The sequence below is a fragment of the Lygodium microphyllum genome, chromosome 3, assembly GCF_053477565.2.
Source record: "Lygodium microphyllum isolate KBCC chromosome 3, Lygodium_microphyllum_v1.1.10, whole genome shotgun sequence".
NCBI classification, from domain to species: Eukaryota; Viridiplantae; Streptophyta; class Polypodiopsida; order Schizaeales; family Lygodiaceae; genus Lygodium; species Lygodium microphyllum.
Genome location: NC_141137.1, coordinates 83,300,305 through 83,326,944, shown reverse-complemented (window position 1 = coordinate 83,326,944; position 26,640 = coordinate 83,300,305). Strand labels below are relative to the sequence as shown.

General features: G+C 41.7%; 1 protein-coding gene across 1 annotated transcript in view; it reads right to left on the bottom strand.

The window, feature by feature from the left end:
* The window catches only part of LOC148038576 (SNF1-related protein kinase catalytic subunit alpha KIN10-like), a 50,340-nt gene extending 24,278 nt beyond the window's left edge, over positions 1–26,062 (bottom strand). Inside the window, exons 1-2 of the mRNA XM_087673593.1 lie at positions 25,578–26,062; positions 4,122–4,306 (exon numbers count right to left, since the gene is read on the bottom strand). Coding sequence (XP_087529719.1) covers positions 4,122–4,306; positions 25,578–25,761 — 369 coding nt within the window. The 5' untranslated portion in view covers positions 25,762–26,062. The remainder of the gene's footprint in view (positions 1–4,121; positions 4,307–25,577) is intronic.
* Positions 26,063–26,640: the final 578 nt, after the last annotated feature.

The window sequence follows — 26,640 nt, the reverse complement described above, 5'->3', positions numbered from 1 at the left end:
CACAAGCTCCGTGACTTCATGCTAGAAGGAATATGAAGGCCTAGCCACCAAGCCATGGCTGAAACATCCAAGGCCCTAAACTAGGGAGAACCTGTAGGACCTGGGTATCAATGGGAATCAATGGGTGAGATGACATGGAGATATCAACCACCCCAAGGAGGAAACAGTGTGTGAAGAACCACATGATGAATAGGACCCACCCCAAAGGTGAACGAATGGGATCTCCCTCTAAAGTAGAAGAAGGAAATGCCAACGGCAATACCGAAGAAGGTATCTTCAGCTCCAATGGAATAGAAGCCAGATAGCTCCCAGAGGTGGCCTCTTGAACCTAAGTAGAAGAGGGTGTGGAGGGTATCACACAAAAACTCCTCAATGCCCACATCAGAGTCGATGTCTGTGGAGCCATACAAGGGCGGTGAGGAAATAGGTAGCTCCTATGAAGCCATAAGTGGGCAACCACCTCTGTCTCTTAGAGGAGCAGATTGCGGAGCTGAAGGAGTAGGAATTGAAAAACCATTCTCTCTTGAAGGAGCGGACTTACAAGGAGACAGTACCCCATAGCCACTATCTCTCGACAAAGTGGATTGCAAAACCACAAGAGTGGAAAGAGTCGAACAACCACTGTCTCTCCAAGGAGTGGACTGACAAGGAAACGGTACCCAACAACCACTATCTCTCGATGGAGCGGACTACAAAACCACTAGACATGAAAGCCATTGGACCCAAAAATGGATGGGAGAAGGAGAAACCTCCATAGTGCATTGCGGTGCTCTCCAAGAGGGCTTATCACCACATGGGATCTTGGAGCCTCCTTTTGCTCGCAAGGGCTTAGCACGCATCAAGTGCGTCTTATTGCCTTGAGCATAAAAGTCTAACTGTTGATGAAAAATGATCTCTATGACTCAGAAGGGTGAGGTGGCACAAGGAGTACCGAGGGAAAGATACATATACTCTAGTGGAGTAGGGAGCAAAGCTCAATGACAACAATCTTCGATGGTATGACCATTTGTACCGCAGGAGATGCATCCAATGGTCAATCCTTATGTTTATGGGGAGGCCATAGAACTGGCATGGCAAACCTGTAAAGAGAGGATGGGAGAGAGAAGAAGATAAGGGTATCTCTCAATGATGCAACGGAAGTAGGGAAGAAAAAGACTGATGTCGAATCCACAACCTTTATTTGCCTTCTCCAATGAAGAGGATCTTTTAGCTCTCTAAGCACCTTTACTCTGATACCATGTCAAAAAAAGTGATGGATGATAGGAGAATGAATGTGAATGAATGAATGACAGTGTGTGGGATGAGGGGAGTCAATGCCCTATTTAGAGGCACAGAGTCTAGGATGGCAACCCCAAAATGTGGGTGCCCAATCCTTTTTGGGATTGTAAGTATCAAGCTTAAATGAATTAATTTAAAAAAAGTAGGTAATGAATGGGTTTCTCAACATTGTGAAGGTCTTGTTGAAGGGCACTAAAAGCATTTGGTAGAGGAATGACCTAGACTTGGGTTGTATCAAGCAACACAATATGAATGAAACTTTATTGCAAAAAGAGACAATGACAGCTATACTTTATTTACTTCAAAGTCTCTCTCTTTTCAACACTTCACCATTGAAATAGTTGTAGCAACTAAACCCAACCTTCCTTCTTGGCAAGGGTGATGATGACCTGATTTGACACTACATTATACCAGGCATAAAATTCACATAAATTGAAAATGTAAATGTTACCACTCAAGCTTGGACATTAGACACCCAACTGGCCCCAAAACCAACACCCTTGCAACATTTCTTTAACTTGCATAGCTAAAGGTTGAAGTACACTAAGATTCAGCCTAATCTCCTTCAACGTTCAGTACATCTTGCTGTCCATGACAACCAACAAACCTTCAAACCAATTTACTGATTGGTTTGCTAGGGGATTGGCCTTTGATTTGCTCCTTAGAAGACAAATTCTGCCTCAAACTTAGTTGGCTAGCTGGTCTCTTGAAATTCTCTAAAATCCCCAAATTTCAGCTGCTGAATTTCAAGTATTAGGCCCCAATTTTTGAGCACTCTTCCTTGGGCGATTGTCAAATCCCAATTTTTATCATAAATTAGAATTTAGCAACAAAAATTGTTCAATTGAACCCTCCTATGACTGAATTTAACTGAGATCTCTCGACGAAAGCTATGAATTGCTTGAGAGAATAGAGAGAAAGCTAAAGAGAATTTTCACAATTTCTTCACCAAAATTGGCTAAAATTTAATGTTGCCCTACTAAGATGCACCAGCTACACGAGCCCCACATGCAATTGCATGCCCTTGTGGACCCCAAAATTGCTATCACCTGCTTACAAACAACCTATAAGGGTTGTCACTTGCCTCCAATAGCCTCCTAATCAACTCGGGGCAGCTCTTTGACAACCTCCAATGGGTGGGTTGATCATCAATGGCTGGAAAATTGCAATAGCAGCTCTCTCTCCTCCTTTTCTAACATCCACGATGTTGGAATGAGGTTCCACCAACCTCTAGTAGCCCTTTCCCCTCTTGCATGGGAGGGTTTTGCCAAGTGGCAGCCTTCTAATTGTATTTTTCAACAATTTTCAGTCCAATTAAATTAATTTTCAGAATATTAATTCTGAAAATTAATTTAATTATTTGGCTAAGCCAATTTGATCATCCAAGCAATCCTAAGCATTCATTAGCCCTTGAACTGGTATTAATTCATTAATTAATTAATGCCTAGTTCCTAATGTCACCACTAACAGTAATGGCTAATAAAATATTCTAGGCCAAAATTTGTCAGCATGCACCACCTAGTACTTGACTAATATAACTTACTGCAACTTTTGCCTTTGAGACCCACTGACATCTCAAGGTCCTTGGTCCATCATTGTGAAATACCTAACTTGCATGTCACGTGTGTTTTCTCACATTGTACATTTGATTAACACTTAGATCCAATGCTAAGCAAAACATCAAAATTTCACGCCCTCCTAACTGCAACTTTGTATCATACTAAATAACTTCTATGAGCTAAACCTAAGCTTTTTAGTCCGCCATCTTGCTCAAGCATGCCATTACAGCCATCAGAACTCTATTTGCACCTAATTGAGAAGATCATGGAGAATATCCTGGATAGAGCTTTTGAGATATTTCTCTCTTTTACAGTCTGTTCTATTTTGTTTTGTATATGGCTATGTTATGGTCATGGTTTTATTATAGACAAGGTTCTTATACCTATGCGATTTATGGCATATGGTTTTCCTCTATCGTGACCTAGATCTACATTTCCAAGTTGAGATCAGCAACTTTGGTGAGATCAGGCAAACTGTTTACTTTTTGCAAACACCGAACCTGACTTCAGGTACCACTAAGGCAACAAAAGAATGGAACAGATGAGAGAAATTGGCCAGACCATATAGAACATGGCTTCCCGAGTGTATTGACTAGTGTAAAAACGAAGTGCAGCTTCTGGACTGAATTTTCCTTACTTTTGCAGATATACATTCTATTCAGTTACTCATGTATCACATGATATACTTGCACTGTGTAAAATATGTAATCAAATGTTTAAGCAAATAAGCATCATGCCCAGAACTGCTCAAACCTGGTCTGACATCATGATTTAACAGGGAGCACATCATGAGACGTAGCTTTTGCAATCCAAGTGAATTTTGCTTGCTTTGGGCTTATCCAAGGGAGACAAACCAAATAAAACAGCTAGTTCCAACAAAGCAACTCAAAAAAATACCACAGTAGAGTGGAGGCCACAGTAAACCACTCTGAAGCAGCAGTAAACACCCATCTTTAAATGAACACTTTGAATTAATGAGTAAACATGTCACTACCAGTCAATAGCTCAATAGAGATTCTTCTTCTAATCATTTTGCTTTAACAGAGAGAGTACAACCTCAGTGCCTCATTCAATTTGCTTCAAAAAAACAAACATATCAGATTTCTTCTGACAGTGTGTTCACAACATAAACGGGGTTGAGCAGACTCATCAAATAGCTATTCAGGACATAACTGTTCTTCTTCTTACTTAAAATTTTACTGAAACTGGGTCATAAAAGGATTCACCCTTGTGTCTGAATCAAATATCCTAACCTATAATTGAGAAAACAGGTTTGCTTTGTACCTGCTGAAAAAACCGGCGGGCTTCATCCTCATTCAGACGACCTTTTTCCACTATATAGTCAAACAGTTCTCCAGAATTTACATATTCCATGAGAAAATAAATATCAGTCTCAGTTTCTTTAACTTCATATAGCCGGATTATATGGGGATGCATGAATAACCTAAGAATTTTTATCTCTCTTCTCACTGTCAAAAAGAAGAAAAACCAATAAGTATACTCTTGCCAATAGTTGAATACACAAGAATCAAATATCTCTTTTATAGTCTCCCAAAAAGAAAGGACAACAATAACATGTAATAATATTACTCACACACAAACAAGACTATTCAAAAACATTAGTAAAATTATACGACTGAGAAACTGCACAAGTGATAACTAATAATCAAAAGCAGACAAACTGACTTGACAACAATGTAGTGGAGAAGATACAATAGCAGAGGAAAATGCAGTAAAGCCCACATAAGATCCCCTTTGTCAACTTAAAAATTATAACAAACACCATTTTGTTCATACAATATGCTAGCAGCCTGAAATTTTTGCACTAGTATGGCTACCACTTCGGTACATTTCAATGGGTTTTGGCAAAGGTAACTAGAGTCATCATACCTAGCTTCCCCTCTCCAGGATGGTTGGTTCTCGTTTTTCTTTCTTTTGTTTAGATACATGTGCTTTTGCAAGATATGCTATGAGTTTTCTGCAAAAGACATTACCTACAGTTGTCAAGAGAACAAGAAGTAATGCCAACATGGTAGATAAAGACTATTGGTACAGTTCAGAAGCTTCATATGGCAAATTCCTTGAAAGCATCTGAAACCAGCCTTGATAATATGAGCATGATGATCCTATGGACTAAGCACATATGCCAATGGTGGATCACATGATCCATATGTGGCCTGCTAAGCGAGATTTGAAGTAAGCACAAAGAGTGACCGTTGATTTCACAATTGCAAGTACAACACATTGTTCAAAGGGGCCTGCAATCTCATGGAAGGTAAAACCAGCCTTCCTTTAAGAGAGTGGTAATTCCTTGATTAAGCACTTAATTACAGCAATCAGCAAATAAACATAAATTGAAATGCACAACTTACCTTAATAATCTTGGACATTGGACACCTTGTTGGCCCCAAAACCGGTGACCTTTTCAATATTTCTTTAACTTTGATTGCTAATGGAATGAGTACAAGCTGCGATTCCACAATCTTCTTAGCTGTTCTAAAAGCCCCTTGCTATAATAACAATCAACAAGCAATTCGGGCCATTTGCCCCTTGACTTTTCACCCAAGACTTCCAGAACTCGAACCACAAACTAGCCAAATACTGCCCCAATTAACAATGAATGAGCTGGCATCTGAATTCCCTAACAATTGCACGATTTCAGGTGTTGAATTCAATGTATGATGCCTTCTCCTGTTGGCACAAGTCCCAAGGTGGCTATCAAACCCTAATTTCTACAAAAATATAGGACTCTTTGCTGTCCATGAAATTTGGCTGAGATTTGACCCACATGGCTGAGAAATGCTCCGAATGACTAAGCACAAGCTAGAGAAGGTGAAAGAATGCTAGAAGAGAAAATTTTCTAATTTTCATGGGAGAAAAGCCTGAAATTTGATTTCTACCTGTACCAAACAACATTTAATGCTATTACCAGCTGCTTAGGAGGCCCCAATCTGCTGTCACCAGCTCCTGGGAGATAAAAACTGATGTTGCCTGCTCCAATTCAATCTTCTCCTGCCCCTAGCTACCTCAAACGGTCCTCCAATGGCTGCAAATCAAAGCAACAGCATCTCCTTCCTTTGTCTTGTAAGTTGAAGGAACTAAATCCCTCTCTCCAGCCCCCAAAAACGTTTTTTCAGTCTTGCATGGGCATTTTTGCCAAGTGGCAATCTCCAAAAACCTTTTTTTAGTCTTGCATGGACATTTTTGCCAAGTGGACACCTTCTAAACCCATTTTTCAGCATTATCCAATCATTTAATTAACTTTTAAAATTAATTAATTTCAACCCTTCTGACCCTACCCAAAATTAAATGTACCCATTCATAATTAAATTGGCTAGGCCATTTGCAACCTAGAGTGGTCCCCAACCTCTGTTGACGCTTAGACTTGCATTAATTAATTAATGCTAGTCTCTAGTATCACCATTGACAGTTATTGGCCAAACAACTGTCCTAGGGTCAAAACTGACACCAACTGACCCCCAAAGTCTAGTTGGCATAACTTATCACAACTTTTGCCTTTGACACCCACTACATCCTCGCGGTCCTTGGGTTGGTTATCATGAAATAACTACCATGTGCATCACATGTGCCAAAAAACCTTGCACATTTAATTAATAACTTAATCAAATGTTATCCGCAAGATTAAAGCATCTCAAAATTTCACGATATCTTAAAATTTCACGTCCCCGTGGCAAACCTCCCCTCGAAAATCCTTGCAATCGACTGCATTGTGCCAAAGAAAAAGCATACTAGAGTGGAATTTCCACAAGGCTTCACAGCCCACAACATTGGCCATTGTTGTCCAACCATGCTACATGCCCCAAACCTTACTAAAAAATTTCGGCTAGCATATGCATAACATTAAACTGAAAATTAGTGCAAAACCGTTGCTAGAAACCTATTGGATGCATGCATAACTCATGTTTCTCAACTATTCTGACTTTACAACCATAGTAAAGCATATTTTCAGTATAAACCATAGCTGAAACTATCAATAGCATTTACCAACATGCTGTTGTCCATGTGTTGAGAGTCATCTCCTGCCACGTCAACAATACCATGTGGTAGCAGTCGCATTGTTCGACTGCAGTTGGCTGCATTTAATGCAGCCAACCTGATTATTTCAAGTATTTTTCAAGCATTCTTTTCAATCTTTATGAGGTTGAGTCTCCAACATACCTCTACACTTGTATCTGATATATTTCAGCCTGTTGGTGACGGAGACTACACTCGGGGCTAATGGAGATCGAGGTCCTCAAGGTGGAGACATACGCAAATATTTTCTCTACACCCGTGTATAATTCTGCATCCTTATACAGCATTCTTCACTACAGATTTTCTGTGTTTCACTGTCTCTTTCTCTCTCTCTCTCTCTTCTCTCTCTATTCATTCTTTGTCACGGTCATTTGCTTCCGCATTGCTTTACACTGACATGGTATCAGAGCATTGAAGAACTGACCTAGAGTGGACCTATCTAAAGAGGAGTTTTCAGCGTGACACAAGGTTGCATTTTCAGCGTTCAAGTGAGAGCAGGTGGACTGCGCATCAGAACAAGCTAAGGTGAGCGTGGGCGTGCGAGAAAAGAGAAGTTTTGCTGAAGTTGCTGCTTTTTTTTTGCTGTTAGAGAAGGAAGAAGGCTGCATTTTTGGCCTTCAAGTGCAGATTTTACATTTTCATTGCTTCCAGTGGCTGAAGAAGGTTTGAGACGCGGAGACGAGAGCCCTAGTAGGCTGCGTTTTCACAGTCAGAGGGGGTTTCTTTTGCGTTTGTACAAGCATTGCAAGTGAAGATATCTACAAAGACTGACATGGAGTTCCAAGCGATCATGGACCAGAAGGTGCTTGTCTTACCAGCTCTTCCATCAGATCAAGAGCTCAAGAGCGACAATTACCGCATCTGGCGTGTGATGATGTTGGCCATATTGGAGTCTTACGATTTGGCGGAGCTTGTGATGGAGGAGATCAACCGGCCCTCGGTATGAGAGATGAGTCCAAACTCTCTTCAAAAGCTCGTGTGGAGTTGACCAAGGCCCAATCTCATTGGGACAAGTTGAATGCCAAGATTCGTTCTTTTCTTTTTGTCTTGTACAACAGCCGTGATAGCCCATATAGAGCACTTGACGGTGGCTCGCCAGATTTGGCTCGAGCTTTTTGATCAAATGTACAACCGGATGACCCTTATGAAAAGGGTTTCTTTGAAGGTGCAAATGCGGACCCTATCCGTGAATAAGTCTTCTTCGCTTCGGGAACACATCAACAAGCTTCAGCAGCTTCAAATGCAGGTTCAAAATGCAAGGAGGCCCATTTCCTTCGAAGACATGGCGATCACCTTATTGTCCCAGTTGCCGCCACAATTTAGTACCTTTTATTCCGCTCTTATTGTTTCAACGCGAGAGTCAACTCTTCGACGGGAAGTGTTAGTTCCTATGGTCTTGGACCAAGAGAAACAGTTGAAGGGAGAAAATGCTTCCAAATCAGAGACATTAATTGGTTAAACCTCTCAGAAGAAGGGGAAGGACCAAAAGAAGAAGATGGAGGACAACAAATCCAAGGAGGACAAAGAGAAAGAATCGACATGCCATATTTGTGGTAAGACCGGTCATTGGAAGAAGGACTGCCACGACAAGGACAAGAAGGACATAAAGGATTTTGAAGCAGTGGTTGCACCCTCATCAGATGCTTTTCTACACTTAGCGGTCATTGAGGACTCTACACCGAAGAATTATGATGCTGCAATGATAGCTCCCCAAGCTCGAGAGTGGATCGTGGACAATGGTGCCTCAAGGCACCTGACTCCTTCAACAATTGGTATTGCCCACTTGTGATCCTCGCGTGGGAAGATTCTCATAGGCGACAGCTCTTTTGTGTCTATTGCTCCACAGAGTGAGGTGCAACTGATTCCAGATGGACGTGGTAGTATCCACACTTCCGAGGTCTTGCATGTGCCAGGTTTCGAATATCATTTGCTTTCAGTACATAAGATCTGTTCTCTTAGTCTCTTGGTGGAGTTTGACAATGATGTTCGCGTTCTTGATTGTGGATCGAGGAAGGTTCTCTCTTCAAGATATGAGGAAAATGGCATCTACAAATTGAAGTTTGCTTCCGCTCTTACCTCTCAAACTCAGTCCGAGCTATGGCATGCTCAGTTTGGCCACCTAAACTATGAGTATCTTCGAAAGGCATCGCAAGGATCGCTTGTTCGAGGTTTGCCGGACATAGTGGTGAGCCAACTACCATGCGTCTCCTCCGTTCATGGGAAGCAACCTAGGGATGTGATTCCCAACAAAGCTTCGAGGCGGCCTACTTCCCCTATGGAGCTTGTACCTACAAATCTTTATGGCCCTATGAGGAACGAGTCCTTGAAGGAGAGCTGTACTTTATGTTGATCGTAGATGACTACAGCAGAATGACGTGGGTCTATCTCTTGGAGCTGAAATCGAAGGCTTTCTCCCACTTCAAGGATTAGCTTCTCTTCAAGAAGAACTGATCGGGCCGGAGATTGAAGACCTTGCGATCAGACAAGGGTAGTGAATTTGTTTCTAATGAGTTTACTCGTTTTTGTGTAGATAGAGGCATTCACCAAGAGTTTGCTAACACCAACACTCCTAAAGAGAATGGCATTTTGGAGCGGAAAAACATAAGTGTAATCAAGATGCCACGCACCATGATGGAGCACCGACAAACACCTCAGTTTCTGTGGGCAAAGGCAGTGGCTTGTAAAGAAATACTCTGACACAAAAACACAAATAACAATCGTACGACAAAGCACAGACTTATAAAAGAACACAGTTAGGGTTAGGGTAACTCAGAGACAATGAAGACAGAAAATAACTGAAGTGATATAACTGCTAAATATACAATGCTCATGCAGCAAACACACTATGCAGTGAATGAATATTGAACCTCGAACTCCTATATCTCAAGGATCAGGGAAGAGGTAATGAGTTGGAGAGTGTGTCGTACGGATCCCGAATCGTAGCAAGACAACCTTCGAATGTCAAACACCAACAAACGCAACCGTGAGAAGCTGGATCTGATGCAAACAATAGTGAGGAAAGAGAAATACTAAAAACGCAAGTAGGACAGTATGCAGGAGAGAGAAAGACTAAAAACGCAGGCAAGATAATTTGCAGGAGACTAAAAACGCAGGCTGCAAGAGAGAGAAAGACTAAAAATGTAGGCAAAAGAGCCTACAGGAGAGAGAAAACTATCAAACGTAGGCTGGACAGCTTAGCAACGGCCTGCAAAAGCTGGGCGATAGCTCGAGGAGAGAGAAAACTGCCAAACCCAAGCTACAAATGATGTGGCATGCAGTACAGCAGCAAGCCTGTGCAGGAACAGCAGTCGCCTAACTGAGATCAGCTCCAAATTGAGAGAAGAGGGCTGGAAATTAAGCGCCAACTAATGTAGATAGCAATGGATAACTTTAGCTGAGATGTCTTCCACAAACGGGATATGGGCAGCAAGCCGAAACACCTTAAAGCAATTTGAGCTAGGCAATATCCGCCTAGAGTTTGTGTCCACATCCGACAATTTTGCAGATATTTTAACCAAAGCGATCAACCGGACGGTTCTTCAGTACCTATTGCCCAGGATCAGTTTGGGTACACCCTCCCCTACTTCTTCAGCTTGACGAGGAGAGGATGCTCTTGCTTTCCCTTCCAGTTTGAGAGGGGGCAGCTTCTACTCTTGCCAATGATAGTGATGGCGCTTGGGCAAGCAAACAATTCCCCTGCGAGAGCACTATCCAAGTGGCACCGTTGCATTGCATCTTGCGTGAGCATGACATTGCATCACCCTTTGCATTACCCCATGCATTGGCATTCTGTTCATGTAAACATGCATCTGTGCGCATTTATCCCCTTTCAATCTTCTGGAGTGGTCAACTCTAAATCCACCATATTCCTTGAGATACAGGAGTTCGAGGTTCAGTATTCATTCACTACATAGTGTGTGTGTTGCACGCTGCATATCTGGTCCCACGGGTCCGCACTCGAATCCCGCACAAGAAACATGGCCCGCGGCCTCCCAGCACCGCGTCGCGTCTAGAAAACGCAGCAGAAGCCAACTCGCAAGACAAGTCAAGAAAACACGCCTTCGCGTCACAGCATGACCCCGTCGCGTCGCGTCGCGTTTTGGGCCATCACGCCCCATGATATCCCTCCCGCGTCGCGGTTTGCTCACAACACGCGTAACGCGTTTTTCTAACTCGCACAAGGGAAACTTGGCGCTTGGAGACGCCGGATCGCGCCACGGAAGAGTTCCGGGCTCACAAGGATCCACAATCAACCATCTTGGAACACGGCGCCACGGGGGCGACACGGTTCATATCCCACCTTTCCTCATAAGAAGTCATGGCGACTCGAACTCGGAACAGGGGGCCCGGCTGCCTCGCTCAAATTAAGAACCCTGCGTGCCGGGAGGCTAAAACGATGGTTGCTCCATGAGGCACGGCCTACATGGAGGAGGGGGGGAGACATGGGTTGCCCAAGCCTCACACTCCCTTCCCTCATACATACCCCAAACTGACCACAAACTAATTGCAAAAACTGATCAGTAACCAATGCAAAACGGATGGTAAACTAATCCCAAAAGTGACTATAAACGGTTCTCAAATTGATCAAAAGCTAAGTTGAAACTAATCTGAATTTTTGTCTCAAAATTGAGGCAAAAACACATGCCAAACTAATCATTAACTAATGCAAAAGTATAGTTTTAGTGCCTAGGTGAAACTCATACTCATCTATATACATCTCACAGTGACTAGTACACTAAGTAGTGACCTCATACAAACATAATGTCAGCACAATACCTTGGATGCATGCCAAATACATCCAAGATCCACTACATAAGAGAGCCGTCCACAACTAGCAGAGTGGAAGTGCTACCTCCCCCTTAAGCATCAGGCAATGCTCCGGATCCCTGCTCTGCTGAACCTAACTGAGCCTGAACTAAGGTTGGCTCTAACTAAAAGGCATCTAGATAAGGCTGCAGTCTGCAACAACTAAGGATGGTCTGCCAAGTCCTCCTCTTTCATCCATTTGACATCCATTGGTGAATAATTCTAAAATTTCACCAAGTATCTATTCGAAACTTTAGCTTTGATCTTTCTTTCCTTATGTGCCAAAATCTACTCAGGTACCAAAATCTCATCCAACTCCTCAACCTCAAGCTGAATTTCAACAAATATATCCTTTGGCACATCACCACGAAAAGGCCTCGACAAACTGATATCAAAGGCATTGTGTATCTGCCAATGTGAAGGTGATTTCAGCCGATATGCCACATCATTGATCTTTTCCAACACTTGGAAGGACCCACAGTAACTCATTCTAAACTTCAGATACAATCTCTCTCTTTCTTTCATCTTTTTCAGCCTTGTCTTTGCAAAACGTAGCAATACATAATCCCCTTCAACAAACTGCAAAGCATGTCTATGGCGATCGGCTGTCTTCTTTTGCTTTTCTTGTGATCTCTGAAAGCATACTTTATCTTTGCATAGACTACATCCAAGTTTTCCACACAACAATCAACCTCAAAGATCTTATCCTTAGTTTACAAGATAGGTTGTACCTTCTTGCCATCCTCAACTACCTCAAATGGAGCTTTGCCATTGGAACTATGCACTATGTTATTGTGGTTGATGAAAATTTCACTGTGGTACTCATATTCTCAAACAACCCCTTCCAAAATAAATTGGTCATCCAAGGGTCTCGATCACTAACGATTGACTCTAGCATACCATGATACTTAAAGATCTGCTACAAAAACAATCGTGCTATATGATTAGTGTAACCGGCCTGTTCACTGAAAGGGTGGTAGTGTACAACCAAAATATATAAATACTTTCACCCAATTCACAGTTCGCCCACTTTACCTGAACTTAAAGACACAGAATCAAGAAGACATACAGGGAGCTAGAATGCTCTTGTTGTGACATAGACACCCTGTTGGCCCCTAAGTCAGGCGCCCCTTGCAGTATTTCTTTATTTTTTTAAAAAGAGAGAGAGTACAATGGGCTGTCTTTCACCTATTCTGGGTGAAATTTGGCAACATAACAGTACAATTACTGACCCAAAACAAGCTGACCAAGAGGGGAAACTCTGCCCAAGTCTGAAACTTCTGGTTGGAGTGCAGAATTGACCATTTCAGCCTGTTGTAATTACTGGTTCAGACCTGTTTTGACACCTGTTTTCAGCTCATATTGTTCCCTGCACTGTTCTGCATCATCTGTGCCAAGTGCCCCTTGATTCTGACATCAATTGGGCTCTGAAATAACCTCTGAACAGTCCAGAAACAGTACTGATTTAGTGTTGTTTCAGACACTTGCCTGGTGAGGTTACCACCCTCACCTGTTCCTGCTTGTGGGCAGCAAACAACTGCTCCTGTTCCTGGAGAAAGAAGGCTCTTGCCTCATGCAAAAACAGCATATTCCCACACAACTGTACATGAATCAGCAGAAAGGCTCTCAACTGAGGCATATCCATAACTGTCAGGGGGAGAGAAAGAGAAAGTAGGGAGCAAGCTCAACCCTCTGTGCATCATAGACAAGGTAGGCCAGCTCTCAATAGCTCTCCATCTGCAGCTATCCATCTTCCCTTTTACAAATGAGCCCCCAATACCCAAAAAACTGCACGCCAACCCCTCTTCAAAGAGGTAAGTGCACAAATTTGTGCCAAATGGCAACACTGGGAGATATTTCCCGTTCTAACCTTCCGGTCTAAAATTCTCCATCCTCGGTTCAAAATTTGACCTCGGCACAAACCAAAGGATTAATCCTCGTGCAAAAAAGAAGATAATGACGCGAACATATTCTGGGGTCCAAAAATAGTAACTCCCTAAATTTTAGGAGTTGCTTCCATTGCATCCCCACTAGTCTTCTGACCATCTTTGCAAACTATGGCTACATCTAAATTTGCAATGTAGCTCAACTGAAAGTGAATTTCCACTGATGACCCCACATGGACTAATCTCTTGGAGATTTGACCATCTTCACTTTGAACTAGTCTCTTCCAGGCTAGTTCTTCAACACACTTGTCCATATACACTTTCACAAGTCTCTTCTAGGCTTGTCAATCTACAGTGCCATCAGTCTCTTCTAGACTTGTACTAGACCTTAACTGTCCAGTCTTGACTCACTAGACATTCCTGTCCGTTTCACATATTGGCCATGCAACTCAGGCGTTTAGATTTCAAAAGGGATCCTTCCAAAAAGAAAAACCAAATAAAGTATGTAATAAAGAAATCAACAAAAAGGTAATAGTTGTCACAGTCTTGTGACATACCTCCCTCTCGAAATCGCAAACGTCCTCGTTTGCATGAATGTCATACATACTTCCGGCTAACCCAGTGAGCTTACACTTGGCAGCACATGTACAACACATACATGCTATCAGTCAACATTGTGAACTGAACACACTGTTAACACATGTATGTTCTAACTGTGAAACATAGCAAACTATCATCATGTGACTCCAAATCACTGTTTCTAGATATAGTGGCCGGTACACCACAATGATATCCCCATAGTGACAGATTCTCATTTGATGACTCCACATCACCTTGACTAGAGATCTAGTGGCTGGTACATCAAAATGATATCCCCACTGAGTCAATTCACAGAATACATGCCCGATCGAGTAACCATTGTTACAACATGTATTCAATTCAATAGAAGTAAAAACTGTATTCTTACAAGCAATACTTACTTCTTTAGCACTGAGAAAACCATATGGACACAATAAGTGTTAACCTGTACAAAATATGTTTCTGTACATAATTTCTTTCTTGAGCAATTATCACTTTGACAATCTACTTCAGCTTAGAGATACAAGGGGTCAAAGTAGGTTGCAAGCGAAATGCTTCAAGGTAAAGTTCCAACACATTAGGTGACTCTGCAAGTTCACCTTCGTCCACCCACTTAGCATCTATAGCTGGATAGTTCTTGAACTTAACCAAATACCTTCTAGCAACCTTGCCTTTCACTTTCCTTTCCTTGTGTGCCAGTACCTCTTCAGGAACAAGAATTTCATCAAGTTCCTCAACTTCGGGCTGTTCCTCAGCTGGCATATCTTCTAGCACATCACCCACATAGGGTCTAAGAAGACTTATATGGAAAGCATTATGAATCTTCCAATTGTCAGGCAATTTCAGCCTATAACTGACATCACTAATCTTCTCTATTACTTGAAAAGGCCCATAGTATCACATACTAAGCTTAGTGAAAAGACTTTCCTTGCCTTTCCGCTTCTTTAAGCGTGTGCCTTTTCAAATCGCAAGAGTACCCAATCACCAAGTGAAAATATCAATTCACGACGGTGATGATCAACAGCCTTCTTTTGCTTTGCCCGAGTCCTTTCAAGGGCATGCTTAACTTTCTGATACATTTTCCCCATACTCTGCACATACTGATCTGGGAAGATCAAAGATAAAATCCATAGCTATGCTTTCCCATGGTTTATCTAGAACAGGCAATGGCTGTAAAAGCCCTGGTGCTTTTTGCCTGTCAAACTTGACCTTCTGGCAAATCAAACACTGCCGCACAAAAGCATCCACGTCTCTTCTCAAAGTAGGCCAATAAAAGAATGTCTCTACTGCTTTGACTGTTGCATCAATACCACGATGCCCTGCATACGGTGGAAAGTGACTCTCTGTCATAACTTTCCGTCTCAATGGCATAGTCACACAGTCTACCATACATCAACATGAAACCATCCTTGAGAAGATAATGCTCATGATGTTGTCCATTGACAAGCTGATCAAAGATCCTTGCAAAATTTTCATCATCAGCATAATGTTCCTTCATATCATCAAGCTCATGATGATAACAAATTGACACAGCTGAAATTTGTGGCTTCCTTGACAAAGCATCAACCACAACATTCTTTTTTCCTTCCACATGCATAATCTGAAAATGGAACATTGACAAAAAGTTTGCCCAATGCATATGCTTTTCTGACAGCTTAGTCTGAGTTAAGAAATAACGCAATGTCTGATGATCTGTCTGGACAACAAAATCTGCCCCAAGTAGGTAGTGTTTCCAACAAGAAAGCGCATGAATCACAGCCAGCAATTCTTTCTCATAGACCTGCATAGTCTTCTCTGGCCCTCGCAAGATTCTGCTTTCATAAGCCACTACCTGGCCATCTTGCATTAGCACTGCACCAATGCTATTGCCACAGGCATCACACTGGACAACAAATGACTTCCTAAGATCTGGCAGAATAATCACTGGACTAGAAGTCATCTTTTCTTTAAGAAGATTAAAAGCTGAAATCTCTTTCTGTGTCCACTGGAAAGAGACTCCTTTCTTCTGTAAAGCATGTAAAGGTGAAGCAATCTCTACAAAATTGCGAATGAACCTCATGTAATAAGAACACAAACCCAAGAAGCTTCTAACATCATGGATAGTCTTCAAATCTGGCCATGTTCTAATTGCTTCAACCTTAGCAGGATCCATTCAGACACCATCCTTTGACACTATGTGCCCCAGGAACTGAATTTCTTCCAAGAAGAACTCACTCTTCTTGCCATTGATAAGCAACCTATTACTGCAAAGCTCATCAAAGACTGCTTTCAAGTGTTCTCTATGCTCCTGTTCATTCTTTGAAAAGACAATCATGTCATCAAAGAATGTACCAACAAACTGCTTGTATGGACGAAAAATCATGTCCATCATTCGATTAAACGTAGCAGGAGCATTAGTAAGTCCAAATGGCATTACCAAGAACTCATAGAGACCAAACGTGGTCCTAAATGCAGTCTTATGCACATCCTCTCGCTTAATCCTAATCTGATAGTATCCACTCTTCAAATCTATCCTGCTGAAAATTGATGCTCCTTCCAAACGGTCGAGGATGTCGTCAATTCTTGAAATGGGGAACCTATTCTTGATGGTACTCTTGTTCAACGCTCGATAATCTATGCACATGCGCCAAGAGCCATCCTTCTTCTGCACTAAGAGCACTGGTGAGCCAAAGGGAGATGAACTTGGCTGAATCAGCCCTTTTTCCAACAGCTCATTCACCTGGCTCAATATCTCTTTCTGTTGGGCTGCACTAACCCTATACGGAGGTCTATTTGGTGGGCTACTGCTTGGCACCAAATCTATTGCATGATCCTCAAACCTCTCTGGTGGCAACTGTGATGGTAATGAGTCAGAAAAACAATCACTGAACTGAGACAAGAAAGCAGACCTGTCTCTATTTAACATAGAGAAATTTGACTCATCATTATCCTTGACATCACGTGCAAAAATCAAGTACGCGGAAAGATGATTCTTTATTACAGATGTAATGGCAGAAGCCGATACAACAGGTACGGACTCTCCTTTAAGCTTCACATCAAGCACATGAGTCTTTCCCCTATGTTCCAAAGTCAGTGTCTTGTTAAAGGCATCCATCACACCATGCTTTCTGAACATCCATGGCATTCCCAACAAGACATCACAGCCTTCAAGTGGCATGATATAAAATTATTATGCATCAACATAAGACTGTACATGAAGACACAGCCTTCCAAGAATGGGTGTCACAGACTCTGAGTGACCAGAACATGCCAACCCTGCCTCTGCTGTGTAGCCCATCTCAACTGCTCTGATGCCCAAAGTAGAAGCCAACTCTGGTGAGATAAAGTTTGCCTTAGCTCCAAGATCAAAGAAAATAAGTACATGATGATCCCTAACTTTGCCCCAAGCTCTGCAGAGCTCATTAGCATCCGAGTGTGGCTTGTCTCCCAGCATATCTGGCTCTAAACATGCTGAAGGTTTGGGCTTCTTTCCTTTTCTGTCCCCTTTATCATCATCAACTGGTCTCTTATTCTTGTCCGGACAATTAGACGCAATATGACCAGTCTGCTCACAGATAAAGCACTTCCTCTCAGCCATTAAAGCCTTTCTCTCTTCAAGAGACTTGCGCACAAAAGGTTTCTTCTGGTCCTTGACTGTTGTCCAAAGGACTTGGCTGGTTTCTTCTTCAACTGCCAAGGTTTACCTATGCTTTGAGAATTCTGATAAACCTGTTTACCAAATGGCTTCTTTGCTGAAAATTTTTCAGATTATCATGTTTAATGCTGCCCCCAAAACCACTTGACTGTCCCAACAATAATGCATTTCCTGTGGTGGCATTCTCAATTAACTGAGTCAAAGTGGTGTGACCTTTGTCTTTGTACAATAATTCCGGAGTTCCTTGGGCAGCCCGCAACAATATTTCTCTATCTACTCGGTCAATGGCACAACCCTGTAAGAAGTGACTGGAAGCAAAGCCTCCCAAAACTTCTTGTTATAGTCTTCCAGATCCTTGCATTTAGATGTATCCAAATTGTGCCAAGCTGACATAACATCGATCTCAAAATCATTGGTCAACCAAGCAGAAGCAAATACTTGCTTAAAGTAAGTCCAAGTGGCAGGAGTCTGTCCTTGCATCAACAGTGTACTCTACCACTGACTAGCATTGTCCTTAAGAAAAGTGGCAGCTTTCCAGACCTTAGAAGGCTCTGTAAAGTTCCCTCCTGCAAATGCGGCATCAAACTGCTGTAAGAAAGAGAGTGCCTTAGTCCTATCTTCAAGCCCTCGAAAGATATCAAATTGTACGGCTGCACCACCTTCCTTGTATGGCTTTGGCTTCTCATGAGCCATCAAAGGGTCCGTAGGATATGCCTGTAACATAGGAACACTAACAGGTGGCATAGGAGTTGCCGGACCACTGACTACAGGGCTTGTAGACACAATACTTGCTTTGCTGGTTTTGATAACCAGCCATACCAAAAGTGCCCTGTGGCATGCAAAAACTGCCCTGAATACCCTAAAATCCAAGCTGCATGCCTATATTGCCATACATGGGGTTTGGCATAAAACCCTGTGTACCCCCAAACACTGTTCTTGGTACATAAATCTGGTTTCCAGGCGCATAACCAGCCATACTCTGAAATACAGATCCACCTCCAAAGTACCCAGGATGTACAGAGGTCAGTGGGAAAACCTGTGGTAAAGCCTGAAAATTGTTTCCCTGTCCATTTAAGCCAACATTTGGCTGCTGTAAAGTGGCGAGTTGAACTGGCAATGCCTGTGTAACTAGCGTTTCCGCCACCTGTTCCTGGACAGTTGGAACCAATCTTGGAGTCTCCATTGACTCCGCAAGCTGCCTTGGTGTTTCCATTGAATCTGCAGCATGCTTACCCTTATCCTGGACCTCTACTAGATCCAAAATCTTTGCAGATGGCTGCAAAAATGCCAAAAACCTTGGATTCTGCATCACTTGAGTAAACATACTCACAGCAGCAACTAACTGAGTCTTGAAAGTGTCTTCATCCATAGAAGAAGGCGTAAGAACTTGTGGCTCAACCATAACAGGAGGAGTAACAAACTGTGGAGGTCTAGAAGACTCTCCCACCTCATGAATAGCAGGGATCTCCTGTGATAAAGACGCTTCCTTTATTTTCTTCCTTGGCGGAATGAAATGGGCTTGTTTGTTAAACTTACAAATGATAGTCTATATCCCATCATTCCCTGTAGGTGTCCTAGGAAGCTCAAAAATAAAATCCATTGCAACGCTCTACCAAGGCCTATCTAGAATAGGCAAGGGCTACAACAAACTCTACATATTTTGCCTATCATGCTTTACCTTCTAACATATGATGCATGTCCCAATAACAAACTACTCTACATCATGCCTCAAAGCTGGCTAATAAAAGAAATACTCCACTGCCTTGATTGTGGCATCAATACCTCAGTGTCCTACATATGGAGAAGCACAACTTTCAGTGATAACTCTAGGCCTTGGCCCTAAACCACTTTGTGATACATAATTGTCCGTGCATCATCAAAAATCCATCTCTTAGCACAAAGTCCTCATGTCTCTCGCCATTGCAAAGCTAACCATAAACATTAGCAAAGTTTGAATCAGCAACATATTGCTCTTTCATAACATCCAACTCAGTGTCATAAACTATGCTAACAGCTGAAATTTATGGCTTCAGTGGCAATACATCAGCCAAAATATTTTTTTAACCATCAATATGTACAATCTGAAAATGAAACATAGAGAGAAAATTTGCCCATCTCATATGCGTCTCTAGCAACTTTGTCTGCATCAGAAAGTACCTCAAAGTCTGATGGTCTATTTGCACTGTAAAATCAGCCCCCAACAAATAGTATTTCCACATAGACAGTGTATGAATTACAGTCAAGAGCTCTTTCTCATAGACCTACAAATTCTTTTCTGCACCATGGAGAATTCGGCTCTCATAAGCCACAACTCCGTCATCTTGCATAAGAACAGCCCCAATGTTGTTACCACATGCATCACACTAAACCATGAACGACTTCCTTAGATCGGGCAACACAAGCACATAATATGAAGTCATCTTTTCCTTCGACTTTTCAAATGCTAAAATTTCCACCATTGTCCATCTAAATGGCGCATCCTTCTTCTACAAAGGGAGATACAATTTCAACAAACCCGTGTACATACTTCCTATAGTAAGAATATAAATCCAAGAAGCTACGGATTTCATGCACATTTCTCAAAAGTGGCCATGATCATATTGCCTCAACCTTTGCAAGGTCCATGCAAATACTATCAGTTAATACAATATGCCTCAAAAAGTGAATTTCATGCAAAAAGAATTCACTTGTCTTATCATTGATAACCAACCTATGCTCATGCAGTTCATTGAACACAATATCTAAGTGTCTTCTATGCTCTCTCTCGTTCTTTGAATAGACAATCATATCATCGACGAAAGCGCCCACAAAACCTCTATGTGGCTTGAAAATGCGATCCATCATCCGATTGAAAGTGACAGAAGCATTCGTAAGCCCAAAAGGCATGACAAGAAACTCATATAGTCCAAAAGATATTCTGAAACCTATCTTAGACACATCCTCCAATCTAATGCATATCTAATTGTACCCACTTTTCAAATCTATACGACTAATATGGCTGCCCCCTACAATCTATCCATAACATCATCGATCATTTTTCCACACTAAAAACACTAGAGAACAAGAAGGAGATGAGCTAGGCTGAATCGGGCCTTTTTCTAACAGCTCATTCACCTAACTCATAATCTCCTCCTTCTAGGCTGCACTGACTCTATAGGGTGGCTTATTATGAAGGCTACTTCCAAGGATAAGATCAATGCCATGATCTTCCAACCTTTCAAGCGGTAGTTGCCTAACATATTCCCAACATTCTCACTATCATCTTTATTCTTAGTAAAAACCAAGTATGCTGAAAGATGATTTTCTATTACTTTAGAAATGGCAGCTGCAAACATAACAGGGACAAATTCACCGTTTACATTCCTTAGCATTCTACTTATTCCAAGTTGTCATGATATCCACCTCAAAGGTACTTGTCAACCAATGCGATGCAAATATTGCTTGAATTGTATCCACGTCGATGGTGCTCTACCTTACATCAAAAGAGTGGACCACCACTACAATGCGTTCCCTTTTAAAAAAGTTGCCTTTCGAATCTTGGAGGACTCGGTGAAGTTTCCCCCTAAATAGACTGCATCAAGTTATTAAATGAAAGTCAAAGCTTTCAACCTATCTTGTGCACCACTGAAGAACTTAAACTTCATTGCTTTTCCACCCTCACCCTAGTCTATCGCTGCCCCTGTCAAGTTGTCATACATTGGCTGCTGCTAAAAGGATGCATTCGCTAAATTTACATCAAAAGCAACACCAAACAAAGCACTTGTATGAGCAACATTCATTCCTTGTGCCCCATAAGCATTCGGGGATGCAAATGCATTGCTAAGCATGCTATTTTGTGCCCCAAGCATCAAGCCAATGCTGCCATATATAGGGTTTTGCACATTTTCAGCCATACCCAAATACATTAGGCCTTACACACCATGCATTAGCAGCTGCATACCAACTTGTGCCATACATTCCCATATGCAATCCTTATCCAACCATAGCATGAAAAATCATGCTTCCACCAAAGTATCCTAGCTGCCCCATCATAGTATGTATGCCAAGTTGTCTAAAATCCATTGGATTGATACTTCCATGATGGCCTAGCATTTCTATTCCTTGCCCCGTAAGTACCAATTGTTTTGCTTCATTAACATCTTTGGAAGCTTCAAGTGAAGGCTTCGGCATTTCCTTGGATGCACCTTGCTGTCCCAAAGGTATAGAAAGTGACTCTTCTTCTTTCCCTTGCTATCCTTCTTCGAAGCATTCAAAGTTCCAATGAACTGAGAATCCTTTGCCAATTCAGCCAAGAGATTTATTGTTGTCCTCATCTGATTCTTAAATTGGTCATCAAATTCCCCATCACTTTGATTGTCATCAACCTCCTTATGCCTTGAAGGTCTTGCATCTTGCCCAACAGCAACATTTTCAATTTGTTGAGTGACCATGGTTCGAGCCTTGTCCAAGATCAAGCATTGCATTTCCTTCATTCCCATGTAAATGTTTATATTGAGAGGTATCATCACTGCTTGATTGCATCTCACTATATGAAGACATATTGCTATAATTTCTAAATAGAGAGTAAAAATCAGCACAAGCACCAAGCTTTGACTTACAATCAAGTGCCTCGAGCCCACCAAATCAAGGGAGTGAAATCCCGCCAATGGAACCATGAAATCAGTCTTCCTTCTTGGAAAGAGTGGTAATTTCTTAATTAATCACTTAATTACAACAATCAACAAACAAACATAAATTGAAATACACAATTTACCTTAATAATCTTGGATATTGAATACCCTATTGGCCACAAAACTGACGCCCGTTTTAGTATTTCTTTAACTTTGATTACTAATGGAATGAGTACAAGCAAAGATTCCACAATCTCCTTCGCTATTCCAAAAGCCCCTTACTATAATAGCAATTAGCAAGCAATTCAAGCCATTTGCCCCTTGACTTTTCACCCAAGACTTGCACAACTCGAATCATAAACTAACCAAATACTACCCCAATTTACAATGAATGAGCCAGTATCTAAAATCCCTCACAATTACACAAATTTCAAGTGTTGAATTCAGTGTATGATGCCTTCTCATATTGGTACGAGTCCCAAGGTGGCTATCAAATCCTAATTTCTACATAAATATAAGCTTCTTTGCTGTCCATGAAATTTGGCTAAGATCTGATCCAAATGGCTGAGAAATGCTCAAAATGACTAAGCACAAGCTAGAGAAGGTGAGAAAATGCCAAAATGCCAGAAGAGAGAAATTTCTAATTTTCACAAATAAAAAGCCTGAAATCTAATTTTTGCCTGTACCAGACAAAATTTAATGCTATTGCCAACTACTCAAGAGGCCCCAAATTGCTGTCACCAACCCCAATGTACTTTCACCAACTCCCAGGAAGATAAGAACTAATGTCGCCTACTCCAATTCAGTCTTCTCCTGTCCCAAGCTGTCTCAAATGGTCCTCCAATGGCTACAAATCAAACCAACGGCATCTCCTTGCTCCCACTTGCAGGCTAAATAAACTAAATTTCTCTTTCCAACCCCCAAAAACGTTTTTTCAATCTTGCATGGGTATTTTCGCCAAGTGACAACCTTCTAAACCCATTCCATTCATTTAATTAATTTTTAAAATTAAATACTTTTGAAATTTAATTTCAGCCCTTCTGACCCTGCCCAAATTTAGACTGGTATTAGTTAATTAATTAATGCTGGTTTATAGTATCACCACTAACACTTATTGGCCAAACAACTATCCTATAATCAAAACTAATACCAACTCAACCCAAAAGCCCAATCGGCATAACTTGTCACAACTTTTTTCTTTAACACCCATTGCATCCCCGGGATCCTTGGCTAGTTATCATGAAATGAAATAACTGCCATATGCATCACATGTGCTAAACAACCTTGCACATTTGATTAATAACTTAAACAAATGTTATCGGCAAGATTAAAGCATCTCAAAATTTCACATCCCCATGATAGGAGGCAATAAGAAACGAGCTGGAACTCTCTTCATGCCTCTCCATCGAAATATTTGAAACTTATGCAAGTGTTGAATACTTGTTCTTGTTTGAGTAACCGACTTAGAAATAACAAGTGTGATAAGGAACTTGTACTTATAAATAAATGATTAAACTAAAAGTACAATGCCAAAATCCATGCATTAGAAATACCCACACTTGAAGCAAAGCCACCTTGAGTTGAATGATGTGAATGAAAACATAAGGGGCTTGTGAAAAGCTTGAAGAGAGATTTCCATGTGATATTGATATGCTTGTCCTATGTAGACTGCACAGTCTACCTTATATAGAATCTCTCTAATGTACTTGTAGTGCATCGAAATGTTCTTTATGTGAGCATGAGACATGCAAAAGTTTAAACCCAAAACTAATAGGTAGAAATTCCCACAACTGAAAATAACTACGAGAAAACCCTTCACTAAAAGTGGTATAGATGCATTGAAGCCAAAAAGACACGAGTATCATATAGAATATGTATCCTGCAAAGCCACTTTGAGTTGAATTATGTGAATAAAAACACAAATGCCTTGTGAAAAGCTTGAAGAGAGAATTCCTAGCAATCTTGGTTATGTTTGTCCTATATAGGTCATATGGTCTCCCTTGTATGGAACCCCCCTGACATACTAACAGTGCATCTAAATGTTCTTTGTGTCAGCACACTCTACTTGCAGGTGTAGATATACATAGAAGGTTGGTATCCACCATATAGATCAGCTAATAAACATAAAAGCACAGGATGTTGAATCGTGGATGTAAATATTGTCCTAAATTCAGCTTTATAGATCAATATGGCCACACTTGCTAATCTCAAAACTGAGTTATGAAACACATGAATCATCAAGTTTGCAGTGATCTCCACTAGTGGACACTCATAGCATAACAACTGACACGGTTACAGTCTGTAAAAAGAATGTGAGGTTGCTAACTTAGCTTAATTGGCAGAAATTAAAAATGAAATTGGAGTACACATCCTGTACAAAGCATGTAGCCCCAGCTCAAACGCACCAGGATGGTTGGTGTATATTACGCAAGACCAGGTTTGACATAAAAAGCAGATGATCTGGAAACTGGGATCTAACTCTGATATTCAAGACTGCCCGGCTGTAGTACACCCGCAGAAACTGAATGTGCAGGGCCCAGATGCAACCTTGGAGGATTGAATTCTAGTGTAACTAATATAATTTGCCTGTCTTGATTGTTGCCTCATCAAGGCCTGCCTAGCCTACCACATGGCAGTAGCAATCACACTCATCCTGTCTGCTCTCCAACAGCAGTTGACTGCCTGCTTGTAACTTCAGCACCTGCCACATCAGCTGCCAATGCCAAGTGTTTCTATGATAAGTTTTGCGGAATAGCAGGTGGCGAGCTATCACCAAGGAAAAGTCCACAGCAATCATCCTCAATCCAGTTGTCAAACCAAAAGAGTAAACAAAACTTTGGAGGATATGCAGTAACTGACTAAGTCTCAATAAATATTTACAAGGAAGGTTCATTACAGATGAATGTGTGAGCGGTCCTGATAACAACAATCTGAACTTAACTTGGTCTACGCACAACTTTCTGGCCAAAAATAACAAAGTGCTACCCTGATTCCAAGAATTTGAACCAGATCCACACTTATAGAGCTAAAGCATCGGCAAGAATCACTTGCTTATTAGAAACCGATCTACAAACATCATGGAATGCTCTCACTGCAACTTTCTAAACTCTTCAATACAGACAAAACAGTGGAATAACAGTCCATGGCGCACACACAGTCGCAGGTTCGAAATGAGACGGAGACAGCACACCTTTCTCCTCCATGTCCGCATTCCTGCTGATCTTCCGCTTGTTCAATATTTTGATGGCAACTTTGTAGCCGGTGATGGCATGCTCTGCGAGCTTCACTTTCCCGAAGGAGCCGATGCCGAGGGTTTTCCCCAATTTGTAACCAGGCAAGTAGAAATCGGCACTGCCATGTCCTCGGCCATCCATGCTTGTCACGGCAGAAAAAAAAAAGGGAAAAAGAGATGTCGGATGCACTCTGGATCGAGGGGAAAAGGGAGGTGCTTCGGGAGCTCTCAAAGTTATGCTTGAGAGGCCAGAAGCTTGAACTGCAGAGAGCTCCTAGGGGAGATGGCGAGGGCCTGGTTGGACTACCAGCTTGGTCTTCTTCGTGCTCGTCGCCATGATAAACTCGAGGATCGTAAAGGAGGGAATCGTCGCTGGTGCGTTTGACTGACTCTGTGAGTGTGAGAGAGAGAGAGAGAGAGAGAGAGAGAGCTGATGGGGAGGGAGGGGTTGGGCGAGGGGAATTCATCGGTAAAGTTCCCTCGTTGATGTGCATTGTGATCTGTTTCCACGTCAGCTTGCCCTTTACCATTAGTCGGTTTTCTTTTTCATTTTGTGGGCTTTCTTTTCGTGAATATTAACAAAAACTTTTGGATTGGCAAGGTGGGAGGTTCAACTCTTGGTACCCCACCCCCAAGAATGCCTCGATCCATGGCTAGTTGGAGGATTCTTGCACTAGTATTGTATACAGTGTCAAACCAGCGAATTGCACAATGCAACTCACAACTACACTTGCACATTCCCCTCACGAAACTAAGCAAGTTATTATCCTCACTTGTCAACCTACTCTCACCATAGATAGTTTGATGAAAGATTATTGGAAGAGAAATAGTAGTCAACCAATTCTCTTGGCACGGTTAGGAAAACTTTGCCTCTTTTAGCAAGATTACAAATCATTAGCTCAATTCGAAGAAAGAAGGAAAGTAATGTTGACCTCATGTGTGCAAACAACTAAACTTTGCTAGTTAAGCCTTTGTTATGCCACGAGCCAAAGGCTTCTTAGGTGCCTAAGCAAGACAAAAC